General features: G+C 47.5%; 1 protein-coding gene across 3 annotated transcripts in view; it reads left to right on the top strand.

Moving 5' to 3' along the window:
• Window positions 1-770: 770 nt before the first annotated feature.
• The window catches only part of LOC144937942 (prolyl 4-hydroxylase subunit alpha-1-like), a 54,807-nt gene continuing 38,096 nt past the window's right edge, over window positions 771-17,481 (top strand). The window contains exons 1-3 of one of the 3 annotated variants that reach the window (XM_078865577.1): window positions 771-892; window positions 10,417-10,723; window positions 14,270-14,372. In XM_078865577.1, coding sequence (XP_078721703.1) covers window positions 14,285-14,372 — 88 coding nt within the window. In that variant the 5' untranslated portion in view covers window positions 771-892; window positions 10,417-10,723; window positions 14,270-14,284. Of the gene's footprint in view, window positions 1,000-10,416; window positions 10,752-14,269; window positions 14,373-17,481 lie in introns of all 3 variants that reach the window. The other 2 variants (XM_078865575.1, XM_078865574.1) reach the window with 2 other exon arrangements.

The raw sequence follows: 17,481 nt of genomic DNA, 5'->3' as shown, positions 1-17,481 counted from the left end.
GGAAGGGCATCATCTACTGCAGGGGGCTCGAGATTGGAGCCGCTCTAGTGGACGCATCATCAGCCACGATCCATCCGCTGCTGGATGAAGGCATCCAATACCTGTTACCATCTCACACACCCCGGGATCGGTTCAAGATAATGATGCTTCGCCGTGAGTGGCAATCGAACGCAGCGGTGCGCGCTAACCACTGCGCGCTAACCACTGCGCCACCGCTCCCCCCCCCCCAACACACGCACTAAACTATACTAAACTATTTTTTTTCATTTTAGACCAGGCAAGGGCCCCAACTTGAGCTGTATGGCTATTTTTTCAGAAGCGACCCGGCTATCACAAATGATAAGCTCAACGAGGTGGACTTATCGTCGCGTCGAAGAAATTCGTAGCAGCCGAAATGATCGAAACGTGATGTTGATGCTCATGTGTGGAGGGGAAGACCCGGACAAAAGTCCACGCGACCACGGGGTGAGAGAGAAGAGAGAGAGAGAGCGAAGAACATCGCTCAGACTCCAAATATGCAGCGGGTGTCACAGTGGTCGGGGTGGAACCCACGGCCCTCCTGTGTACCGGGCGAGGTAGTCAACATCTCGCAACCACGGACCTTCAGGGCCCCACCGCTTCCAAGACGAACTGCGCTGGCAGGCAGCAGGAAGCGACGTTTCCCAACGAGAGTGGAAACGGGGGTGGGTGGGTGGGTGGAGGGAGGATTTTTTTGTGCTTTCCGTTTAAAGAGGAAGGGAGGGGAGGGATGAGGGATGGAGAGAGGGAGGGAGGGAGCAGGCGAGATTTGAGAGCATTGACGTGGGCAGTCGCCCTGTTAAGGAAGGCGGAAGGCAGCTTTGCTTGCTTGCTTGCTACCCTGTCCACTCGGAGCGTGGCTTAAACTGAAACTGTGAGCGGCACACACACAGAACACACACACCGCAATAAACGTCGGGCAGCAGCAGCAGCATCGTCTAATTGTCAAACGACGTCTTGACTCGGCACGTCACAAAGCAGGTAGGCGTGTTTCGAATTGTGTTTGGTCACAACAACACTCGGGCGTGTGAACAAAAGTGATTAACAATACATTTCGATTTAAAGCTTTCGTGACTGCAGGGATTCATCTTCTTGGTTCTTTCGGTAAAGTCACGTAGAAGCTGTCTTCCCGACGGACCTGTTCTTCACCTGAGGACGGCTGCTTGCGTTGTGGCCGAAACGTCGTGAGAATTATTTTATTATGTTTTATTTCTATTATTTTATTATTTCCCTTCTACGTGACTTTACCGAAAGAACCAAGAAGATGATTAACAATAGTTACGTTCTGTAAGCATGCCTTGCCAATGCTGCGCTGTACAAATACGATGTATAAGTTGTGTACTGCACAGAGTACGGTTATGTAACGCATCAGCTGTGTAATGGGGCAATACACAGAGGTGTGGACTCGAGTCATGTGACTTGGACTCGAGTCAGACTCGAGTCATGAATTTGATGACTTGCGACTCGACTTGGACTTGCATAACAATGACTTTGTCCCACCTATGAGATGTGGACTCGAGTCATGTGACTTGGACTCGAGTCAGACTCGAGTCATGAATTTGATGACTTGCGACTCGACTTGGACTTGCATAACAATGACTTTGTCCCACCTATGAGATGTGGACTCGAGTCATGTGACTTGGACTCGAGTCAGACTCGAGTCATGAATTTGATGACTTGCGACTCGACTTGGACTTGCATAACAATGACTTTGTCCCACCTATGAGATGTGGACTCGAGTCATGTGACTTGGACTCGAGTCAGACTCGAGTCATGAATTTGATGACTTGCGACTCGACTTGGACTTGCATAACAATGACTTTGTCCCACCTCTGGTAATACAGCACGAGTTGGTGTGCTGCGTTGGAGCGATACGGTGCTGTGTGCTGTGTGTGCTGGGTAGTTTGCTAAGCTTGGCAAGACGGAGTCGACTGGCAGTGTTCACTGGAGGGCAGCAGCTCTCTAGAATATTCTGTTGATCCCGCAGAGCAGTGCACTTGTGAACACTGAACACGTGGGCACGATTATTACACACAGTCTAAATTACACACACACATGCTGCACATACACAAACATACATTTATACACAGTGTGTTGTACGGGCATTACACACGCAGTTATAATACACAAAGTGTCTACACACCTACACTGCACATGCAAAAACAATGTCTATGCAATACTTGTACGTATACTGCACACAATTGTGATACAGTACACACGATATATACACAAAGTGTGTACGTACACTGCACAATTATTATACACAACACAAATCAGACATACACAATGTGTGTACATACACTGCACATATACTATATACACATACACAACATATACACATATATAAAATATACATGAACAATACAGTTATACACGATGTACATACATGCACACTACACAGTATATATACACATACTGCACATAAAACACACAGAAAATCCGCACATCCGATTAAACACGGTTTGCCACGTACGGTACAAAAGAAGTTCAACATACATACGTGCTCAATATGTTTTACCTTCAAGAGTGTAATGTGTAGTTCAAGTAACTTATAGGGGGAGTGGTGGTGCAGTGGTTAGCGCACTGTGAAACCCGGCACATTGATGAGTTCGATTCACCAGTGGCGAGTGATATCTGAAACCGGTCCTGGCGGTCCCCCCCCCCCCCTTCATCCCGAACCATGACCAGCGTGGTGAAGTATGTACATTATCAACATTATGACAGTATGTTGCATAGAAGGGATGATTATGGCCAGTGGTCGAGACTAACAACGGAGTTGCAGCCAACGTGCACGTGAGAACATCCACCGGGGAGATATAGCCGAGAAATCAACTCCTTTGATGGAAATCGACAGCTTTGGGTTTGCATTCATTCAGCAGTGGATTGATCATGGCTGATGATTATATATATGCCACCTATGTGCGCGCAATGTAACATTAATACCTTGTTGGGTGTTGGGAAATGAACAACATTCTGCCAATTGAATGAGGGCATTGAGTCGGGGCTATTTGGGCATGTGTGTGTGTGTTTCTTTGAGATCTTGTGGAAGGGAATGCCCCAGGTACACAGTGAAAAGTCTTGTCTCCTCTGTTTATTGGTTATAGGGGCATTCGCATAATTTCCACAAGTCCTCTTTCAGTTAGGGCAATGTGGATTTTTTTGTGGTCGTGCAAAATATGAAAAGGAATTTAGCCCATTAGGACATCCAAAACAGCTGGGACCAGCCTGAAAAATAGTTTTTTTTGGAAGGCTCAGCAAATATTTCATGAGCAATTTGTTAAATATCTCTGCCACTTCTGTTCAACCAAGAGTTATAATTGGGTGCACCAAAGTTAGTTTATTGGTAGATCCCATGTGGTGGGTTAAAACGCGGGTGACTCTCACATCTTCCAAGACGTCTGCCCAGCGTGGAAGAGTAGGCCAAATTGCCTTCTAGAGGGGCACATGGTCTATGAATTCCAAATGTGGCGCGTGTGTGATTGTGACAACATTTGGAGCTTTTTTTTATCCAGCAGTGGAAACGTACACTTACAGTAACATCAGCAAATACTACACCTTTGCTGACATTTTTGAAAAACCGCATAAGAAGTTGCACGTGTTCTTCAAGATCACCGTTTTTATCCGGCGGTGACGTTTTCAAGTTACAATTAGGTCTGGTACGCAGAGAACTTGGGCCATGGGCTTTGAAGTTGCAGTGGGCAAGTGTGGACGTGCAGGTCATCACATACACTCAGAGGGCCGAGACCCCCTCAGCCCCAACGCCCGTCCCCACAACGGTCTGGCACACAGAGAGTAGCAGACGCATTTTTTTGGCGATATTGGCCGCTGGCAGTGGCACACAAGCCCACATAATAAAACTGAACACATTGGTCAATAACACTGTGGCCTTGAATGAAAAAAATACAATGGGTGACGTTTCAAGCAACGGTCCTTCTTCATAGCACATACAGCAATAGCAAATAATTACGTAAAAACTGCCAGTCAACCTCCACTTAGTGGGAGGTCGCTCTTTCTCCTTTGCTGCCCACGCAATGTTATGATGATTTGCACTTATTAGGCACCTCTCGTGGAACTTTCTCTCCAGAAATCTTTACTGTTGACTCCCTGCCCCTGTTCAAGTCCAGGATAAAGAACTTGTATCTTCTGCCTATGACTGTTTATTTGGTAGAATGTTGTAACCGTCTACATGAAATGCAAGCTGCACTGCTTTAGTAGAACATCTAGAGATGCAGTTGTATTTAGGTACTTATATGAATATAAATTGTATTGTTTGTATCATCCCACTGGACGAATGAGCATTCCGTGGAGAGGCAGCTCCACCTATATTGGAAGGCAACGGTGGTTGCACTGAAAGGACTGGCCCCGGCTATATAAAAGAGCAATTGACACAATTGGCCCAAGGCCTCCAATAGAGATGGGCTTGTGTTTACAGTGTCTACAGACACAGCTGAGGTGTAGAGTCTCACATAGCTGAAATGTAGATCTGTCCCTTTTCTACTTAGCACTATACAAATGTAGCACAGACCACGTTTTTACTTCTGTAATTTACTGGGAACTTTTTTTTGGTTGCATGTGGACAATTGCCTAGCGTGTGCAGACAAGATGTGGTATCGGTTTTGTGTTGGTGCTGCGGTGTGGTGTGCCAATTGTGTATGTCCCCACTCCATTGGTGGACGTATAGAAACATCAAAGGCCATGTGGTCCAAACCACCATGTGCTCCACCGTCACGACACGGCCATAATTATTCTCATGAAAACACTTAACACCGTTGCCGTGGCCTGAAAGTGTAGCCTTATGTGTTTCCCTTGGCGTGGGTGGATAACAGTTAGGCAATGTTGGTGGATGGTTTTGGTGTAAGACCCCCCCCACACCCCCACAAGCAATTCGTGGGACTCGGGGGCCAGGGAGTGTAGGGAGTAGACTCGACTGCTTTCATACAACTTAGTAACATCAAGATATCGTGGCGATATCCGTGGATGCCACCACACCGCACCAACACTTTCGACTGCCAGAAACCACAAACTGGTGCACAGTAGGCACGCGAGACCTCCAAGATCTGTTCCAACATTAGCCCACTATGTGGTTTGAGGTCTTCTGTTTCTAATGAATACAATTTTTTTAATACTTGACATTTTTTTCTTTCATTGCGTATGTCCAATAACAGTATATATATCTTCTTGGTTCTTTTGATAAAGTCACGTAGAATGGAAATAATAAAATAACAAAAATAAAACATAATAAAATAATTCTCACGACGTTTCGGCCACAACGCAAGCAGCCGTCCTCAGGTGGAGAACAGGTCTGTCGAGAAAACAGAGTCTTGTTGTGGCCGAAACGTCGTGAGAATTATTTTATTATGTTTTAATTTTATTATTTTATTATTTCCATTCTACGTGACTTTACCGAAAGAACCAAGAGAAGATGAATCCCTGCAGTCACGAAAGCTTTAAATCGAAACAGTATATAAACTTATGCAGATCTCTATGGAAATGCCTTGAGCTCAGCATGCAGGTCATCTCTCAGAAGATGATTGTCCATGTCACGTCTGAAGAAGTAAACTCTGCCCTTAGCAGTAAGATCAAGGGGACATCTCCTGGATCAGATGGTATAACTATGGACATCATCAAAGAGTTGTGAACAATTGTTGGCACGAAATTACGTGTATGGTACCTGGGACAGACAAAACATCTACTCAAAAATAAATACCACAATCATAGATTAATGCCTCAATTATTCTGGTATCAAAAATGGCTGTAAAACTGTCTTTAAGAAGTATAGACCCCATTATCTTCTTATACTCATATAATAGTTTTGTTTCATTGAGATCATTGGGAACAATTACAGAAAGGCCCAGGCGGGGTTAGAAAATACAAATGTTAATCGTATTCTGGTAAGGCCTAATAATTGTTAATTACCAATGTGCCTAGACTTTTGTGTATTTACAAAAGAGCACTTGACTCGGTAGAAAATGATGCAGTCATCCAAATGCTCATAAATATACAGGGTGATTCAAAAATGTCTTAACACTTCTGAGAATTTGCAACAATACCACAAGAAATGTGCTTCCGGGCTCTGGAGACCACCTGGAGAAGATTCTGGGCACGCGTTGACAATGATGGCGAACAAGTGGAGACTCTTTGACTTTTTGAAGCTATTAACATTTACATTTGTTATCATGCGACAGTGTATTAGCAGTTAATTTTCCATTTAAAACGAAAGTCCTAGAAAGTATACTCTTTGGTTCTTTCGGTTAAGTCACGTAGGTAGAAAAATAAAATACCAAAAGAACCAAAGAGTATGGATTCCTGCAGTCACGAAAGCTTCTAATCCCATATAAGTGTTAGAACATTTTTGAAGCACCCTGTATATATATAAAAATTGCAGACAATCGCGGATAATAGGATGAATTTGCCGCGTGACTCAGAAAATGGAACAGCCACACGAAGATCGTTGTAAAATAGCAAAATATTTAAGGGGGAGTCAGACAGTGTGACACGTTTGCACTAAAGTTTATTCATAGCAAGATCAGAAAAATATTTCTTGAGCCTGTGCATACTGCTGGGTGGACAGAGGGTGTGGAGGGCATTTAAGAACCATGCCCCATTGTTTCATCTGGACTTGCTCAAAATGCAAGTCCGGTGTGGTAACCGTTAACGACCCCTGCAGCATCTCCTTCCATAGAATGGCGTGCAAATAAACACTCCACAAAAGGCCATTCGTGCTCACAGTGCCTCTTTAAGGGCTCTAAATGTCACTGCTGCCGTTCACCGAGCGGCTACGTCTGGATTTTTCTCGAGAAATTGGAAGCGGTAGCCTGTACATTGGCTTTGGCTCACATATGGCAAAGTTTGCCGGCCCAAGGGAGGGATGGAGGGAGGGAGGGAGGGGGGCTATGAGCTACGTGCGCTATAGAGCAAGTGGCGTGGGCTTGCTTCTTTCAGTGGGGGGGGGGGGCGTCGGAGGGCGATGCGACGTGGCAATTTTTTTTCCGCCTCGCTGGCCGTTTTCTCACTTCGACGGTGAACTTCAATTTCCATCGTCCTTCTTCCAAGCCCGAAAAAAATAAACGTCCCATTGTTGCATCGGGTTGGTTGTTTGGATTCTCTTCATCCGCGTAATTCTCTTCCGTGCCCCTTTCTTGCGGCACATCGACCGTTCTCATATCCCGTTCATCCACATTCTTCCGTCTCACCCCCCTCCCTTACTTTGACATTAAACGTACATTTCCATATCTGGCACGTTCTCGTCTGTCAAGAGTTCCAAGGGAGAGGTTATACCATGTGACCAGATGTGCGTGTGTGTGTGTGTCTGATCGTACGGTGGTTAGCCCACTCATCTATGTGTAGTGTTGTTCACCAACACGGAGGCACACACTCTGGACTGGGAGGCAACACTTTTACTGAACAACTTCCCTAGCAGGTAACACTGAACGTAACTCGGGTTCTGTAGCAGGTGATGTGGCTAATTACGTGAAGCCCCGGAGATGACGAGACGCGGGACCCAGGCTTGATTCCACAGACGAGCCAAGCTCTGGGCGTGGCCACGCCCCCTTCTAGACCTTTCGAGGAGGATCTCGGCCCAGCATCTCACGCGTCCTCCCGGGTTCACTCAGGCTACCACCAGGAGCAAGCCACCTAGGGCTAGCTGACATGCCGTACCCACTATGGCGCTAGAGGGAGGCTCCAGACACACAGCTGCACTCCTGTAACAGCAGCTGGCGCGAACACTCTAGTGACGACACCATTTATGTCGCTGCATATGAACTGAGAGACCGAAGTTTTTACTCCGGCCGCAGAGTAAAATTTGTTGCGCTTGGCCTTAAATAATTGCAATGTGCGATCGTCCGATCTGGGGAGACAAATGTGGTCGGGTGTGAGTCTACGGCCACGTGCACCGTACCAGCCCCGGTGCTCTCGTTAACTCGCTGCAGTTGATATATGGGAGGGTGAAGCGAGGTTCAAATACCAATCTTGATTTGAAGCTTTCGTGACTGCAGGAATCCACACTCTTTGGTTCTTGCGGTAAAGTCACGTAGTTGGAAATAAAATCAAACAAATCACGACGTTTCGATCGCAACACAAGCAATCGTCATCAGGTGCGACAACTACAGAAAGAAATTATCAGTTGCCACTGGTAATTGGCAACCTTGGTTCAAATCCAGGCCATGTGCATCGTGGCCTGGAATTGACATCACGCCAGAATATGCAGTGCATTGTACTTGTCAATAACAATGACATCATGGTCGGAAACTTTCACCGTCATGAAAAAACGACTTTCACGAGGAGTTATTTTTTTTGACACGTGCCATAATGTGTTTGGCATTTTCGCACTAAATCACGTCGCACTCTTGCCAATGTCGGCGTTTATCTAGTTTCTCCAGGTGATCGTGAATCACCGATGTACTTACTGTACGTGGAAATTCTTTCACACCGTACGTAGCCAACCGTGCGAATCGTTTGCCAACATATGTGCTCGTGGAATGCTGCTCAGCAATGAATAAAAATTTATTCCTCAGTTTCAGCTTATTTTGAATTACCCTGTGAGCCAATAAGCTCTTAGATCGGGTTTCACCAACAACAAAAACAACACCACCGCTTCTCCGACATACACAGCGAGTATGAGACTGGTATCAAATTGCTAACTTTGCCAATAATATATTTATATTTATTTTGCAAAGCATCTGCGCATTAATGTCAGTGACGTGATCATTTCACGTGAATGTCGCGACCGACGTGATACAGGGAAGCGGGCAGTGTGATGGAGACATCACATCGATGGAGACAGTGATTCATTGCATCCACTGCTTGTGGCAGTTCTACACAGTTACATTTGTGCAAGTCACCAACCGACTGGGATTTTTGCACGCAGCGTTGGTGTACGGTGCTTTTTCTGGAAGATTTTGCTGTTTTTTCATGGATTTTTCTGTTTGCGCATAGTCACTTTAAGATCTTCTTGGTTCTTTCGGTAAAGTCACGTAGAATTGAAATAATAAAATAATAAAAATAAAACATAATAAAATAATTCTCACGACGTTTCGGCCACGACGCAAGCAGCCGTCCTCAGGTGGAGAGCAGGTCTGTCTGTTTTATTTTTTATTATTTCATTATTTCCCTTCTACGTGACTTTACCGAAAGAACCAAGAAGATGAATCCCTGCAGTCACGAAAGCTTTACATCGAAATTCACTTTAAGATGTTTTCTTGTTCATGTTTTAGTTTTTTTGTTTGTTGCGGTTGCACCCGATTCAAGAGCCGAATGGCTCACAGGGCTATACCTAATAAATAAAACTGAAAACAGAATTTGGCCCCGCCGTAGAAATGTAGAATTCCATCGTGAGTGCAGCTCCAATTGGACATCGGTGCAAACAAACCTTCGTAGCTCATCGGCTTCCTCCAGTGTAAATAAATATTCTGATTCTTGGTTCTTTCGTTAAAGTCACGTAGAAGGAAAATAATAAAATAATAAAAATAAACCATAATAAAATACAATTCTCACAATAAAAATAAAACATAATAAAATACAATTCTCTTGTGAGAATTGTATTTTATTATGTTTTATTCTTATTATTTTATTATTTCCCTTCTACGTCACTTTACCGAAAGAACCAAGAAGATGAATCCCTGCAGTCACGAAAGCTTTAAATCGAAATTTTAATATTCTGACTCTAAAATATTCGGAGGCATCTCTCGTGCTAGTTTCACGCTGCGAGAAACTCGACGCTTTGACGTGGCTGCACGTGGCAGCAGTTGGGAGGCACAGGAGTCGGTGGATGGTGTCGATTGTTGTCGAGATCTCCAAGTCTGCTGGGATTTGAGGCTCGGGGAGATGGCAGTACATTCACCCAGCGGGTTCACGGACCCACGTGTGCATTCCTCGAGTGTTAGTCACTCGTATAAGCCTTGAGTTGTCTCCGTGCGCTCGTGTTTCCTCCCACGTAAAACACGCGCTCACACTCATTAAACATCCCAATGCAGGATCATCTTTAATCTTGAAACTTCGCGAGACTTTCTTGGGTAAACGATCATAATGCATTGAAACATTACGTCGATGCACTGCGCATGTTTTTGGTGGGTGGAGCGGCAATGCAGTGGTTAATTCCCTGCACTATGAAACCATCGACCCGAGTTCGATTCCAGCCACCAACCCACACGTGATCAAGCAACTTCCATTGCTGGCACGGCGTGGGTTGCGAAGGCTTTCATCCAGCAGTGGATCGACAAAAGGGGCTTTAACTTGTCATTACTCATCGTCGTCAGCCACGGCAAGAACCACGACTGGGTGAAATCTTCCCGAAGTTGCCCCGGCCACCTCTTGTGTGATACTGCGATGTAACAGTCCACTTCGAGCTACCTGCATGTTGACTGATTCCGTCGCTCCGTCTGCTTGTGGTGGTGCTAGTGGTGGTGGTGATGCGTCGATGACTGGTACCAGCAGTGTCAAGATCGGCCTCTGTGGAGGAGGCTCGTGAAGGACGCTGCTACTGGGCAGTTGGAGGCAGTCGCGCTCCAACAACGGAGGGGGGAGGAGCGACGCTCACAACAACGAGCGGAGCGCCGGGTGGCTACAGCACAGCAAGTTGGCACAGTAGGGGGGTACAGGTGTTTCAGCCAGTCATCTCAGTCATCTCAGTCAGTCGACCCGTGGCACCTGGGTTTGCCCCGTGACCTCCTGCCAGTGGGCGTTCGACACTTCACGTGGCCTCAAGGTGCACATAGCCTGGCACAAGCGTCGTGGTGAGGTCACCGCCACTTAGTGGCGAATTGCGGCGGTTGTTGTTGTTGTTGGTGGTGGTACGTCTCGATCAGTCACGTGCCTCGACCTCTCAATGATCGCTCTGTGACCCGCCCGCCATCTCACCTCTCTCCTGCGAGCTGCTCCCCTCAGCTCCCCCTCACCTGCCCGTTCACGTTCCGCGGTGGAGATAGAGAAATACGCCACGGAAGGAATGTGGCCTTGGGCTTGTGGAGAGGCGTGTGACACCGCTGCCGTCGTCGTCGTGAATCGAGGAGGAGGCGGAGGGAGGCCCCGGGGGTTTCGTTTAGTTCTGGGTTCACAGAGCTGGAGGAATGTGGAAGGGGAGAAGTGAGAAGGTGGAGCGGGGGGAGGACATGGGTGGAAAAAACCCTATTTTTCAAGCGGCAGGCATCGGGTTTTTTCTTTAATACAATTAAACCCGATTTCGGGGAATTAAAACCTGGTTTAATGAATACGAAACTCTGATCCAAGGCTTAGGCTGCTTCCTCGTCGGTGCTGCTAACGTACTCGGGGCCGTCGGGCATGGGGTAGTCGTAGAATGCGGCGGGCAGGTTGGTCTTGATGAACACGAGCTTCTCCTCCACATTCGTGGGCACAGCCAGTGAGTTCCTTCGCTTGGAATGGATGAAGCCCATCGTCGAGAAGTTGGCGGTTCTGCAATTAGAACCAATTAAACCGGATTTCTCCCAATCTCAGATGATCGGGTTTAATATAAAAAGACAATTAAACCCGATTGTAAAAAACCCGATTGTGCCACCCTTGGGGAGGGTGGTTGTCTGCTGCTCGTTTGAAAAGGCGGGGTCGGGGGGGGGTAAATGGGACATTTGTGCAGGGTCTAAAAACTTTTAGAGGGACCAATGGATAAAATGCACGTGACTTTTTTTTATCAGGAAAAAGGTAACGTTTTATTTATGCTATTGTTTAAATATGATTGTATGTATTCATATTATTTTCACATCGAGACATCTGCAAACCACAAGCAGGGAAGGCAGCCAGCACCAGTGCCAACAATTTACCAAACTCTGTGGTCCTGTATTGGGATATTTGGCCATCTCTATTAACCCTTTCCCATTCCGATGACGTACGTGTACGGCGTCGGTTCTTCCGATTCGATTCCGAACGGAATCGAATCGGAAATACAAGGCCACGCGGCAGGGCATGTGGCACAGTTTGGCGCCAGCGATTGTCGCGTGCGGTCGTGTCGCCTGGTTCGCTGCGATGAGCGCAGCACCACGTCTTTGAAAAACATCGGCGCGACACCTCTCTAAATAAAATTAACGCCGAGCCGCTCGCGCGTTCCCAGATTGGGCCGGTGAACGGGACACCATCCCTGCAACTTGCACACGTCTCTGAATGGGACAGGGTTAATTTACTGTTGATATATGCGGTGAGAAACTGGAGTGCCTGGAGAAAACCCACGCTAGCGAGGCGCAGAGGGGACACTCGATCACCGTACGGATGGATGTTAACCCGCTTGCTGTGTTGCCATCACACCCTGGCTGTGCGCCACGAGACAGTGACCTCGACAGCCACGGGCAGCGAGGGAGTTTCCATATGTGTGTGATCCACCAACTCGGTAATGAAGATGACGAAGTCCGTCTCTTGCCGTTGAGACTTTAAAGTCAGCGTTGGGCGAACTGAAAAGGCGCTTTTGGTAGGGCATCATGACATCGCCTGCAAGGAGGTGGTGGAACTTCACTGGCTTTTCTCGGTCATTTTTACACGTAGTCGGTTTTCGTGACCATAATAAAGGTTTTTGTGTGAGATCGCGTAAATTTAAATGTGTCGTTAAACCTGCCACCACCCGACACAGCCAATTAGTAAGGTTTGTCACGTAAACAAAACATGCCAATTCGTTACTAGTTCAGCACACCGGTGTGTTGGAGAGTAGACCCATCTAAAATTGTAGATGTTGTGGGTTTACTCTCCAACACACTGGTATGCTGTGTCGGGTGGTTGTGGGTTTAGCGACACGTACGGTGCGAACGAAGTTCAACATACGTACATAGACTCACACAGAGACCTATAGACTCACACAGAGAGCCCTAGTTTGTTGTCCTTCCCCCCGCACCTCCGATCAGAACGGTTGGCTTCGTACGGTGCGAAAGAAGTTCAACGCACATAGTGGAAATTGCCAAGCAGCAGCCATGAGCAGCACGTGATCGCAATGACAAACGCCTGCACGAGGATTCCGCTTTGAAAGTGTGCCCGCCTCGCGTTTCTCAAGGGACTTGAGCACAAATCCCGGTCTGAGATTGGCTCGGCCCAATCATCATTCTTCTGGGGGGGGCGATAAAAGAAGTACCGCTCTGCGGGAAGTCAACAGTGGTTATCCTATGGGAGAGACTGGTCATCTTATGTTACGTAAAAATAATTTATATAGCACCTTATTCAAGGCACTTTACACAGGACTTAACAATGGTGGAGATGAGCTGAATGAAATAGATGAGAGGGAGCAATTGGGGCAAATCTGTGATGTGTGAATTCGGAGAATGCAAAAATGATGGCAGTAAATGACGAATGGATTTAATTAATGGGGTTAATGATTGAAAGCCGTGTAATGAGAATATGAGGAGGGAAAAGTAACGGTGGCGGTTATGAGAGAGAGATTAAGGGGTCGTGCAATGCTCTGGGGAAAAGAAGTGAGTTTTGAGTGCGGAGCGGAAACCCATGAGCGAAGTTGACTGTTTAATGTGGAGGGGAAGTTTGTTCCGGCAAAGAGGGGCAAGAAGGGACATAGATCGACAGCGTGGATTGAGCACAAGGAGGAGGAGGTAGAGAGAGAGAGAGAGACGGCAAAGATTGAGAACGTAGTGGGCGAGAAGGCGACGCAGGAAGATACAAGCGTGGCAAGATACGGTGGCGAAAGACCATGAAGGGATTTGTCGACCAGGGTGGGGCAAATTGCATTTGGACGATCCTTGGAACTGTGTCATTCCTAATGAATTGCGTTGGCAACGTGAGAGTGTCAATGCAACTTCAGCCAACATTACCGCTGCATTTCTATGTAGACGCCCGTCCCCCAGGGCTGTGGTCTCCACCAAAGCAAAGTCGAATTTCCACGAGGCCACCAATCAAGGTGAATGTCACCCTGAGCTGGTTTGGGCAGGTAGACCTCGTGACAACGCGGTGGGGCGGCCCAGCCTTTCGTGTAAAAACGGAGACAATCACAACCGCAGCAAGGAGTCGTGAAAATTCTGACATTTCCCACACTTTGACCTTTTGATGATGACAGCGATGATGATGGTGATGGTTAGCAGCACTGGGACTGTGAGGGATGGCGTCAGCATGGCGACATAGTGAATAGAGAATTCAGCAGTGGCTAGACAATATATGTATGTTGAACTTCTTTTGCTCCGTACGTAGCCACGCGTGCTAATCGGAGGTGCAGATGGTGACTCCGATGACGGTGATAACGGCTGCGGTGGTGGCCCGTGACGATTTGAAAATGAGCTAATCGGAGTGTGTCGCTCGCACTGTTTCCTGCGCGGGACAGGGGTTGGGCCCCATCATGACGGCCAGCGGCGCCCTCCTCAAATGGCTTCTGTTGGCTGCGTTGGTGATGCAGCATGGCACGGCCGAGGTGTTCACGTCCATCGGTGAGATCCGGCCTTGGTGTGCCCACTCCACATTCTCTCGCCACGCGTGTTCAGGCCACGCTTGCAGGATGCACCTCGGCCACAATTGCGAAAGGGTGACCGAGGTCCGTGACGTCCGAGGCTGTACACACACCCACACACGTCTGTGACAGGATGTTTTTTAACGCTGTTTTCCATTTGTATTGTGTTCGCAGTACATTATGTAAATAATTTTAGTTTTTTTACTCTTGTAATATCCTGTAACCGCCGCCTGTTTTATTGCCAAACATGTATAAAACCTATTCCTTTTTTCTCGTACTTTGATATTGCCAAAACGTCCCATGATATAGCTGCTCACCCCGAGCTCTAAATGCTCTGACACATGCGTGGTCTTTGTACTGTTTGCCTTTTGGCTTTCTCTAGTCTGACACTGGTGAGACTAGGCCGTAAAGAAGGCTGTCTGTGGTGTAGACCAATCAGTTGCAAAGACAATGCCCATCTATTATCAGACCATGTGTGTTTGCATGTCCACCACAAGTCCTGTGTGTGGTTAATGCAGACTTGATTCCTTGCAAAAAGGTTTCTATTTGGTGTTTGAACATCTTAACACCTCCTGTTTTATTGCCAGAAAAGGTAAAACATCTTCTTATTTCAATCTTGATTTGAAGCTTTCGTGACTGCAGGAATCCATACTCTTTGGTTCTTTCGGTAAAGTAAAACACAGCAGGAGGACTGCTGACATAGGAACTCCTACGTCAGAGCAGTCCTCCTGCTGTTTGTTTCACACCTGATGACGGTTGCTTGTTGTTGCGATGGAAACGCCGTGATCTATTATATTTTTTCTACCTACGTGACTTTACCGAAAGAACCAAAGAGTATCTATTCTTATTTTTTCATACTTTCATACTGCCAAAAAGGTCCCGTGATATAACTGCAATTCCGCGTGGCTTGTGTTGTTGCTCTGTAGACCGGGAGATTGACGATTGATGATTTGGTCGCCGCGTTGATGGCATTCGTCGCGATTTCTCACTTGACAAGAGTGCGGCCTTATGAAGGCTGCCATCTTCCACTTCTGTGTGTGCAGTCATTAGTGACTACACTGAGGCCATCAACTCCCTACACGTGGCAACCCTGTTTATAATCGTGGGTGCCTGCCCAGATTCGGACCGAAAAATCTCAGCAGTTCCAGTCCCAGCACTCTGACCCTTGAGCCCCCTGGCAACCAGCAGCAGCTGTAGGCCGCCATGTTTAATGCAGCAGTGGTTGCTGCTGGGCCATCTCCAAACCCTGTTCTCCCAGGAGGCTGCGTGGGTTTGTTGTTGTTGTAACTTTCTGACCCGTCCCTACTGGACAGCTGTGAAAAAGATCTTCATAGCTCATCCCATTTCCCCAGGATAAATAACGATTCTGATTCTGTTTGTTGCCCGTAAAACTTGAGACGGAGATAAACCGCTTGCTTGACCCCGCGTCCACGGCACGCCGCTGCTTCCTCTAGCGCCCGCCCTTGCGTCGCCCTTCAGACATTAAAAGGTCGCACTCATTACACACAAAGTGCTCGCCGCAAATTAACCGCAATACCTCGCTGATCTCGTTTGTCAAGTAGCATAAACCATGACACAGGCTCCGGTCATCCTAGCAGCAGCGACTTTTGCCTTACCATTGAACACTGCATCGTGCATTTTCAGATACGCTTCTGCGGCTGTCTGGAACACTCTTCCTTCTGATGTTAGGAAGCCATTGGGAGCGATGCACTTTTAAATATAGATTGAAAACTCATCTCTTTCGAACTGCTTCTTGTGTTTAGTTTGTTGTCCTTTGCCCACACCTCCGCTTAGCACGATTGGCTCCGTACGGTGCAAAACAAGTTCAACATAAATACATACAAGCCGCTGTGACCTCCGACACGCATTCGATTTTAAAGATGGTGATTTCGATTGAGCAAGCGAGAGGGCCGGGGGGGGGAGGCACTGTCACTGTTGTTCGGCGCCACCGAATTGTCCATCGTCGCCACACGTGCTTGGCGCAGAATGCACTTCGTGCGAAAAATGCATGGCAGCATCCCTACATTTTGTATGTGGTGGATGTGTATTACTTAACTTATTCAGAATAATCAAAACGTCAGAACTCCCCGCGGCAAAGCGTTGTGTGCGTTGTGATCTGCCCGAGACCCCGCGGGGTCGGGGGGGGGGGGCGAATAAGCAGTCGAAAACTCGGGAGCGAGGAACAGCGCGTTAGCCCGCTGGCACTTACATTGCGGAAACAAATGGTGCTCGTAAGCTCGAGCCTCGATAAATTGTCCAGCTAAATATACAGGGTGTCCCAACGAGGCATAGTACGCCTTTTAGGATTTGTAATTAAGCAGCCGTTTTTGTGTTGGCTCAGTAAAACTACACGCACACGCTTACTGGACGGTGTCAACATGTCATCTTACACGCGTCTTTCCTCCAAACCTCCAAAGACAAAGATCCCCCCTATAGCCTGAACAGACTGTTTGGGGCAAGTGCTGTTGGCGAGCACCTATGAAGGCCGGCACGGCACATGAGGGGATGGGTGGCAAACACCACGCCGGGCCGCCTTTGTCTCCCCTGTGGCGATGTTTACACACCGCACCAGGTACTAATTTGAGGCTGAGTCGACCTAGGGGAGGCCCAGAAGCGATTGAGATAATCGTCACTGGCTGTTGGCCGTGAGCGGGAATCGCTAACCACGACACTACCGCTCCCCACAAAAACCTCCATACGCTAACACGCACGCACACGCTTCCTGGGCAGTATCAACATGCCATCTTGCACGCTTCTTTCCTCGAAATCTCCACGTGTCCGCCAGTGCTTTGGCGACGCTCGTCGTTACAGGGTTCCGGGAGTCCCAGGTGTTCGCCGGCATCTCGGTTGCGATTATTTCAAACACTTCTTCCATTACGTTTTAGCCCACGTCCCCTACGTGACCCATACCTGTTGCATGCAATGAGGGTACTTTCTCACCCAATTTGCGTGCACTGTGCTATGAGGATAACCCGATTCCAGCGAAGGAGGTCTTTGAGTCGATTTCCTGGGGACTGCTCATCATGACTGCTTTTCACACGGTCAACGGTTTCTCCACACGTGGTGTTTAGGGTTGGCACCTTTTTCAC

The sequence above is a fragment of the Lampetra fluviatilis genome, chromosome 20 (genome assembly GCF_964198595.1).
Source record: "Lampetra fluviatilis chromosome 20, kcLamFluv1.1, whole genome shotgun sequence".
Taxonomy (NCBI): domain Eukaryota; kingdom Metazoa; phylum Chordata; class Hyperoartia; order Petromyzontiformes; family Petromyzontidae; genus Lampetra; species Lampetra fluviatilis.
Note: the sequence above shows the minus strand (reverse complement) of the source record. Positions and strands in the feature narration are given on the sequence as shown.